Source organism: Microtus oregoni, unplaced genomic scaffold (genome assembly GCF_018167655.1).
Source record: "Microtus oregoni isolate MIOR12 unplaced genomic scaffold, Mior012 000063F_ref0000156, whole genome shotgun sequence".
Classification (NCBI taxonomy): Eukaryota; Metazoa; Chordata; class Mammalia; order Rodentia; family Cricetidae; genus Microtus; species Microtus oregoni.
The window spans coordinates 6,232,501-6,242,398 of record NW_024543873.1 but is presented as its reverse complement, the minus strand read 5'-3'; the positions used below and the strand labels follow the sequence as shown (position 1 = coordinate 6,242,398).

Sequence of the window (9,898 nt, the reverse complement as noted above, 5' to 3'; positions counted from 1 at the left end):
CTTTTCTCCCTTTACCCTTAAATGTGGAGATGCTTTGATTTGCCTGAAGCTCGTTAACAATTATTAATATCCACTCTTTACATATGACAAAACCAAGAAGTTGAACAACTCTCTCAAAATTACATACCTAGCACATACCAGCAGGATTTCCCATCTAGGTTTGTGATTACTCTGGCATTTTTTTCCTGTACCACATCACACTTCTTGAAAAGCAACAACAAAACAAAAAAATTAAACAGAACACAAACAAACCAAAAATGACCAGAGAGAAGGATCACTTCCTGGGTTTAGACTTCAGTTTGAGATATTCTGAAAACAAGACATTCAGTTTTCAAAGACTAGAATGGGAACAGGTAGGCAGGTAGCCTTTGTGCCATGAGCGAGTCAAACAAAATTTCATTTAGTTGAATTTTTTTTAAAGATAGAATCTGTTGAGGCCATTAAAGAGGCTGCTGCTGCTGGATGAGCTCAGAGAGGAGGTCAGGTCAATATCCAGAACCTGAAGGTGAACTTCTCTAGCTGGCAGACGTGTTTGGCTTAGGGTGAATGAGTATTTGCACAGTTGAAATTGGTAAAGGGGCAGGTATGGCGAATGTTTGCTGTCTTTGATTGCCTTGAAAAGATATCAGACACTGGAAATTGTTTAGAAAATGGTGCAAAGGATGATGGGTGCCATGTTTCCCAGAAAGAAAGAAAAATGAGTTGAGGCCCTTTAAATTCTAGCTATAGCTCTCTCTACTTCGCTAGGAATTGCATGGCTGAGTACAGGTGAGCTTTCCATTTTATGCACCCTTTGGGCACATTAACACTAATATCAGTGGTTAGCGAAGCAAATGTAATAACTACCCTCCTCAAAGAACCTGTGATTGCAGCTCCCACTCTACAGGCCCAGAAACTAGTTGTTAGAATAGGATTTTTTTATTTCTTAACACCGTCTCCCTGCATTTTGACTGGCAGAGCACCATTTTCCCAGGGGGTGAGGAAACTTGGGTGCAGGGTCACATCTGTCCATCTGGCAATGAAGAACAGGGGTTAGAAATTAACGCGGGTCTTCGGGCTTGAAGGAAAAATGGAAGCTGGCGTTAGAAATTCTTCTTGCCCTGTGTATTCTGCAACATGGTCCATCTCTGGTGGCGATGTCTACCTCAGGATTGGGGAGGGGTAGAACTGGTTTACCTCCACCAGGAGTTCTAAACATCCAGCCCCCTGCAGCACATGCCTTGCATATGTATATAAAAATTAAATACTAAGCCTTAAGAAAAGTGCAAAGAAATCTAATATAGTACCACCCCTCACGGAAATATCAAATATCAAATTCTTTCTAAAAATAAATGTTGGTGCCCCTCCTATGCCAGTGCTCTAACAAAAGCATAGGCCGCCGCTGTAAGTTAGAAGCAACTGAAGGTACCCCACATTTATGAGTACTCGACATTTAAGGCAGGTAGGAATCAAATTTCTTAAAACAAAATTTCGCAGGTAGAACATTGCTTCCTTTCCCGAGAAAACTCTCAAGACCAGAACTATAAAATTCCTCTCAGATTCTTCCTGGGAAAACAAAACAAAACAAAACATCTCTCCTATTTACATTCTGTGTCCTCTGTATGTGCTTTAAAATCCCTCTAGGATCTGGTGCTATACTAGCTGATGCTAGGATTCTCCCAAAACTGGTGAGGGGAGTAGTAGACAGGAGCGGGAAATGTTCCCAAGGACTAGGACCTCATTTAGATTCCAGAATGGGGAGAGGGCAGTGCTAATTTCCTCTGAGACTGGGCTTCCTGACAGCCGACATGACCTTCGCTAAAACATGGGTTTCTAGGGGCTGGGATAAAGTCTCACCCTCAGATCTGAGGTTCCCTGGGACAGGTGCACCATGTTGTTCTCAAACGGAGCTTCTGGAAACAGGCCTGATTTTAAATGTTCCACCAAGGACTAGTGGGGGTCCAGGAAAGACCTCCACTCCTTCTCAGATTTGGGGCTCATCGGGGCTAAGATGCCTTTACCCCTCAAAATGTGAGCTCCCAGAGGGTAGGGCCACAGTACAGTCCTCAGAGTCACAGCTTCTCTGGACAGGAGATGTGTCTTGGACTCTCTCTGAGTGGGGGAAGGGGCTGCAGGGCCAGAGGCCCTCCCCTCTGGCGGGAGGGGGCCTCCCATGAGGCCCTGCCCCTTTTGTGACATGTTTGAGGTGTCCGGTGACCAAGATTCTCAGAGCTGGGTGCAGGGTGCGGCCAGGGCGTGGTCACCGGGGGCTACTTAGAGCAGTCCTTTCGGGGAGACTGCACGGAGGTTAGCTGCGAAGCTGCCGGGCACTCAGCACTGATTATGGCGTGGATGCTGGACTGCCTTTTCGCTTCGGCCTTTGAACCCCGCCCCCGCCGTGGTGAGTGGGGCCCACCTTGTGGCAGGGCTGGGGCGCTCAGCTGGGGGCTGCCGGGGGCTACAGCCCCGGCTGGGTGCCCTAGGGCTTGGCTCCCCACCCCCTCTTGCCTCCTTTCCCTCTGGCTTTTAGCTAATTGTTCTTGGCTCAAGGGACTGCCCCGTCGAGGACCTGCATAAATCACCAGCTTTGCCGGGAACTCAGAGCAAACGCACTAATGGCTAGCAGGACGCGGGGCGAGCACTGGGGAGGAGTCCCTGTCTCTATGCTTAGGCCGGGACGGCCAGAGCCTCCTGGCCAGCAAGCCGTCCCGCAACTCAGGGCTTTAAAGGTCCCAGAAAGACCTTCTCTTGCAGGGCAGCCAGAACCCAGGGACCCTGACTTAGAGGTGGGGTTTCCTTTTGCTTTAAAGCTTGTCCCCATTGCCCCAATATTAATTAAAGAACAGCAGCCCTGGCCCCTTCAAGTCGTCTAATTCAACCTCTCCATTTAAGAGATGATGACATTGAAGCCCAGACAAGGGAAAGGCCTGCCCAAGGTCATCCACAGAGTTGCAGCCAATCTGGGACAGTTTAGGCTCTGCTAACTGCTTATTGCCCCAGAGTGTTCAGTGGAGGAGGCCTGGGGCCTTTATTCTGGGTCTTTCCTTGGGTAGCTGAGGTCAGTACTTGGTTCTCTTACCCCAATGGAATGGAGGGCATAAATATGCAAACTTGACAGCTCCTGCGTAAGCTGTGGATTCCGTTTCACCCTTCTGGAAATGCCGTCTACAAAGTAGATTTGGTAAATTTCTTTTCTTTTTGAAAGTTTCAGGGGGCTGATTTTGGAGAATTCCTAGGAATCGTCCTCCCCAATCCACACTGTCCTTCACTTCCCTTTGACAAGCCCCACCCACTTCATGCTGCCACCTGCCCCTTTGGCCACCCATTTTTCCATAGTCTCCAACTCCAAAATCTATATTGGTGAGAATCCGTCATTGGTCACCAGCCATAGAGCAAACCTGGAGTTGTCTCTTTGCTCTGCCCCCTCACAGCAAGGAAGGGGAGGCAGCAAGAGGAGGGGCCAAAGAAACTTAATTCATCAGAGATCTGATTTTAGTTCTTGCCAACCCCAGCACCCTGCTGACAACCATCCCAGTAGTCTAGTTTCCTGCTAGGAGATTCAAACCTCTTAGCCAGTTCAAGTACAGCCTCTGACAGGTCATAAGTTCTCTGAACTAAGAATGGATCTGCATCCACTGAAGGTTAAAGTTTTTCTTTTCTGTGTCTTTAAAGTGTGCAATCTTGGTCAAAGAAAAAAAGAAGGAAGGAAGAAAGAAAGGAAAGAAAAAAAGAAGAAAAGGAAAGAAAGAATCTAGGTGTAGTGGCATTAGCTTGTTAAAGCCAGAACTAGAAATGCTGAAGTAGGAGGATTGAGAGTTCAGGGTCCACCTAGGCTAAGCAGTAAGTTCGAGGCCAGCATAGGGAGGAAGGGAGAAGGGGAAAAATAGAAAAAGGGGAAAGGAAGGAGGGCATGAGGGAGGGAGGGAAGGAAGGAGTCTTATACCTTAAACCTTAAGTCTTGAACACCCTTGAAGGCTGTTGTATAACTTCAATGGCATCGAGGTTATGAAGGCTCCTTTTTATGGCAAGAGGTCAGTTTCACACAAGAAATTCCACTCCCATCATAAAACAAGGTCTCTCATAATCAAAGAGTAATTTATGTCCTGGGGGTTTCTACTTGGGACTCTGGAATGGAACATTGTCAGCTCTCTCCATCCTACTACTTAGTCCAGTTCTCATCTTGTTCTAATCTCCCCAATTTCTTCATTGGTTTAACATTGACAGGGTCCACCTCTAGCTACTCCTCTTGGAACATGCACCAAGTTATAAATGTCAACGACCAGACCAAAAGAGGATTTTTAGCTGTTGCCTGAAATATAGCCCTGAGTGGCTGACTCACGCTCTTCTGGAAGCCTACACTGCACTCAAAGCACACATGTACATAGCCATAAACATGTATGGGTGTACAAATCCCAAATCCATGCATACGCCTGCACAAAGCATGAACAAACATGAATGCACTACACATGGATTGCATAATTCCCATACAACACAATACTACTCACATCATGCGCACATGCGCCATCCACACATCCCATGCAGATTCTACACAGTTGATAGAAAGACTATTCATACTGCCATGATTTTCAAGTAAAGCTACTTTTAAAAAATTAAGGAAACACAAATTCTTTTCACAGTGGCCATTCTCTGTTTAGTCAGTGTTTAAACACAAGTACAAGACTACTTTCTGTTTGCTGCTGCATTTCCAACTGGTGAGATCTGTCCATCAAATGCTCCCATAGTGCAGCACTGCCTACACCAGGTCGATTACCTACACAATAGCAGTTAATATATGTAAAGTGCTACCTAAATGCTGGGCCTTTGAGCTCAGCTTTACATGCATGGTCTCACTTAGTCACACAACATCACTTTTAAATATAAAATAAAGGTTAGGGTACAAATTTTGACCAGGTAAGAGTATAGTCTATTGCACCCCCCCACTGGAAAAAATTGCAGCAGCAACGGTAACTGAGGAGTTACTTTGGAGTGGAATAACTGTTGATATTCTATGGCATTATAATTGCCCTTGGCTCCTCTTTCCAAACACCTTTTAAAAATCCATAGACATCAGAGATGACCAGAGATCGAGCAGAAGGTAGGATGTATTCTAAACAGTTCCTTTGTCAGAGCAATCTCCTGAGGTTGGCAGTGTCAGTGAACAATAATATGAAGGCCTTTGGGAAGGATGTCGCTAAGATCTGGGAGGCATGGAGTGGGGACAGAAAGGCCTTCCTTATGAAAAAAAGGGGAAAGGGACAACATCATTGTCCCATTTGAATTTCTCTTCCCAGTTCACTCTTGGCTTAAGATTTGGTCTTAAGCAATAGGATGTCCATAGAGCAGTCAAAACTCTGAAACTGGATGGACCCTGAGGTCCACTTCCCATACAAATTTAATCTTTTCTTAGAGATAATACCTAATTGGTTTGTTGAAGCCAGGCCTAATTGGGCTATAGCAAGATTATTTTCCTGAGCAATTGTCAATGAGATAGCACACTCCCCTGGTCAGGGGATCAGATAAATATGCAATTCCCTAAGGACACAACTTCCTAAAATTCCTTTGTGAAGGACTTCTTTACACCTCAAGACGTTTCCCCATAGGGAAAAAAAATATGAGGCTAGAGCTAAGCTTACCAGGTCCAACAACACACTAGTTACCGCGAGGATGAAATGCAGAATTTGTGTGATGAAAGCTGGCAGAAATAATCTGTTTGCAAATGTACCCCAGGCTCCAGCAGCAGAGCTGACATTCATCAAGCTTAAATATCAAATGACAGAAAAGCACATTGAACGTTGGGAGATCAGGACACCAGGTCCCCGAGGGTGATTATGGCAATTGTGAAATCAACATCATTCCTTTGTTAGTAAGTACACACTTAGCTAGTAAGACAACCTAAATGACCAACAGTAGCGCAGTGGCTAAATAAACTTCATGACATATCTACCTGATAGTATAGAACCATAAAATTGGGTCTGTGAAGAACACACAATAACATGGAAAACGGCACAATCAAAGCTGTCACAAGTGAATTTGGGGAAAACCAGAAGAAAATTCACACCAGGTAAACTGGAAGATTCCATACAAGTAGCAAAAGAGTACTTGGGTTTTTTTTCCCCACTGTTTTCTTAAATCTGCATAAAATTTATCCTTAAGTTATTCTTTAAGTTTTAAAGGGTTATAAAAATGGGTAATCAAAGAGCTAAGAGATGCAATCAATTCATACACTAAACTTAAATTCCATTATAAATAGCTCAATCTAAACATTTTTCCCTTCGTAGTTTTGCTTAAATATAACAGCTACATCAAATCAGCTGATCATTATCTTCCTGGTGATTGTGAAATGTCCCCTATTGCTGGGTGAGAAAAAGGCACAGCTGGTTGGAGTCCTAGGCATCCTAGGCCTGATCCTAAAGTGTTGTTCCCAAGTCTGTTACTTTACTTCTCTTAAAGTGATAGGCCTACATCATTGGGTTATTAATGATAGTAATACTTATCATTATTGTTGCTCATGGAATTATATTAAATGGTTTTTATGCTTCATGTATCAAAAGATATATGCTTTGTTTCTTCTCCAAATATTTATCAACAACCAGGCACTTTACATAAACTACCTCTTTTTACCTCCAGAACAACTCTCCAAGGTAGTATTATCCCTAGTTAAAAGAAAAAGGCAGGAAAGTTCTATAATTTGCTTATTTATACTCAATGACTGAGAAAAAATTACAGTCTCATTTGGTCTAACTAAAAAACTGAGTGAAAGTAGAAGAGATTGTAATTACAAAAGCTGACATATAGCAGATATTTCCAAAGTATTATGTCATTGGTGATGCCTTGCCTAGGGTCCAAATTTTGGGCTTTGAACTATCTGATGGCTTATGGATTACTTTCCCACATTTCATTGGGGAGATGCAGTCCAAAAGCCACCTGTGTCCTGCGAACTGGGGCTGTGAGTCACTAGGACACGATTTCTGTTGCCTTTTGGCAGTAGCATTTGTTCTCAGATGCATGCACAGAAGTTGTAGATGGGATGTTTGATGAGCCTTGGCAGAACCTGTCACATCTCAGATACACCTCTTGAGATGCCACACAGCTTCCTCAGATGGGCAGGCAGTACCCAGTAGCCCATAGGTCCCTGCTTAATAAGGAAACTCAAGCAGCTCTATGGGCGTACTCTAAACTGTTGTTCCAACTGCTCTCTGTAAGTTTGGCTGACTCTTGTTATCCCTCTAACTTTTCCTCTCAAATCAGAGGCCTTAGGACCTTCTCAGATGCACATAGACCTACCAATATAATACCTTGCAGAGTAGGTGCCAAGGGTCAGTGAGGGAGGGGAACATGCAGGACACTTGGGTAAAGGAGATGGTGGGATTTAAAGCATCTTTCAAAGACAAAGGCCATCAAGAGGCTGGCCACTCGGAGCTCTGGCCCCATGAATAGTAGTACTTTTCTGAACTTTTGTAGTTTTGGTCTCTCCCTAGAATAATACCCACCCGGGCTACCCCACCCCATCTCTTAACCTTACTTTCCACTCAAGTGTAGCTAAATTAGCTTGTAGTAACTTTCTTTGGTCTCTAGAGGGAGGCAATAGCATCAGGGAGGAATGGGGCACAGAGTAGGGTCTTGTCCCATGTCACCCACCACTTTTGACAAGGGGGAGAGTTAGTTTTCCTTTAACTGGGAACAAATACTTAAGTACTTAATAGAGACTTAATTTTGATTCTGTCATATCTCTCAGAGAACACGATCCCCCCCCCCCCCCAACTTCCTCTTACCCTTGAGGTTTGCTAAAACTTAGGAACTCATCTTGATTTTCAGGGTAGAGATGAGGGAAAAACATGAAAAAAAATTGTAAGGCAATTTGGCAAGAAATTCTCTCTCTCTCTCTCTCTCTCTCTCTCTCTCTCTCTCTCTCTCTCGTAATTGCACCTATTTGGGAGGGAAGATTGGGGCTAGGGATACAGCTGGGATTGGGGAAGTCTGAACATGTAGCAAAAGGTTTCAGACAAGAATGATGTCTCAAACCTAGGTCTCATTAACCCTGCCAGGAGAAAGTGCAGAGTGAGAATTGGACTTAAGGAAGGTCTGATACTTCTGGGGCTGCATTAGGCTGGTCAAGACATCATTCTTAAAGAAGAGGGGGCGTTTCAAGTATGTAATGAGAAACATTGTCAGCTTAGTCAGTGGCATTGCATCCTGAACCTCCTCATTGAGATAGTTTGTGCTCCATGAGAACGTGGGGGATAGAGAAGGGAGTTAATTAACCTGTTCTTGAACACTGGTTTAGAGTGGCAGGGTTTTGGCAGGTACTCTCTATGGTCCTTCTCCTTTTGTCGTCTAAGCAATTCTAAGGCAGCCGTTTGCAAGTGGGGAAACTGAGATTTAGAGACTTAGGGGAGCAAAGGAACCCTCCCAAGACCACACAACAAATGTGACCTAGCTGGAATCCAAATTCAAAACTCTATTACTCCAATATTTGTGATGTTTTTCCTCAGCTCCCACAGAAGAGACAAAAGCCCCAATGCTCAAAGACTTTTTTTTCATGGAGGAAATGAAGATTTCTTTCCTCAGTAAGATTCACATTTTATTGCCTTCAGTCTGTAGATCCTTATTATTTTTTTTTTAGAATGAAGGCAAACAAATCTCAGTTTCTGTTGAAAAGTAATCTGGAGGCTCTAAGGCTCTTTCATCGTTACAGTACTCCATTTAGTCCCCATTCTGTACGGACACATTTCCCATCCTCCAAAGTAGCCATATTATGATAGAAGGACTAGAAGGAAATTGGTGTGGTGTGGTGTGTGTGTGTGTGTGTGTGTGTGTGTGTGTGTTTCAACAATGGTGGCAGTGGTTCTGGCAGCCTCATCTTAACTCATTATTTGCATGGCTCTTGGTTAAGGTTGTCTCAAAATATGTTAATACCCTTTGACCCAGGACTACATCTTAGAAATCCCCCAAACCTGCAGCCTTTAGCTTCTTCAGAGTTTGTTCCCATTTCATAGGCATAAACACTGAGCCAAAAGGTCTGTGTGGATGCAAGTGGTTTAGCTTGATTTAGACATGCCATACAGTGTGTGTGTGTGTTGGGAATGGGACACAGGAAGAGAATCTTCTAGAAAGAAGAGGACACAGCTTGTTACAGCTGGTTGGAGGTGAGGAAGCAGAAACAAAGCTGGTGTGTTCAGAAGGGAGGGGAGGATGCCAGACTGTCCTGTACAGGGTTGAATGCCTAAGATCAGGTGCTGAGAGAGATGAAATTTGTCTGAGCTCCTTGTACAGAGGTACAAGTAAGTGTAGTGTAAGTATAGTGAAATCAAAGGTTTCAGGTGGTATTCATCTTAGGTATCTCAGACCTTCTACCTCTAGTCTTTTTCTACCCTCCAAAGAAACCTTTCTGTATACCTAATACTTTAAGCAATGCTTTTCCTGCTCCGCCCCCACCCAGGATGAGGTGCTGACCCAGGCCCAGCTGGGGGGGGCAGCTTTATGGATGTTCCTACTGCTTTTCATCCACACACAAGGCTCATTTGTGCCAGTTGAAAGGGCACAATAATAACGGTGGCAATTTAAATCCTGCTTCTCACTCCCCTCCCCCTGAAAAGTGGCAAAGTGACTCACCATCATTGAATTGTCCCTCTCTCTCCACCCCCACCCCGACCTCTTTGCAGCAGTCCAGGATTTTTCCCTGGGGGCTCAGTTGGGAGCCAGTGCTTCCAGCTATCCTTTGACTGGGACTAGGCTGACACCACGCCCCCCATAAATGTGTTCTCCCAAAAGTAATGTATTGTTTTAATTAGAATTTCTCAGATGAAGCCAATTGGAAGGCAGTAGAGCAGCATAAGCCTCGTTAGGCAAGTACAGTGCCCCCCAAGCATGAATAAAACAAAATAGAGCCCATTCAGTAATCATTGGGGGGGTTCTACTT

The 9,898-nt window shown here is 44.3% G+C and overlaps 1 protein-coding gene across 1 annotated transcript in view; it reads left to right on the top strand.

Annotated features, from left to right (window-relative positions):
- The first annotated feature begins 2,287 nt into the window (after positions 1-2,287).
- The window catches only part of LOC121439835 (rho GTPase-activating protein 36-like), a 28,271-nt gene continuing 20,660 nt past the window's right edge, over positions 2,288-9,898 (top strand). The window contains exon 1 of the mRNA XM_041640449.1: positions 2,288-2,380. Within this exon, the coding sequence (XP_041496383.1) occupies positions 2,323-2,380 (58 nt within the window). The 5' untranslated portion in view covers positions 2,288-2,322. The remainder of the gene's footprint in view (positions 2,381-9,898) is intronic.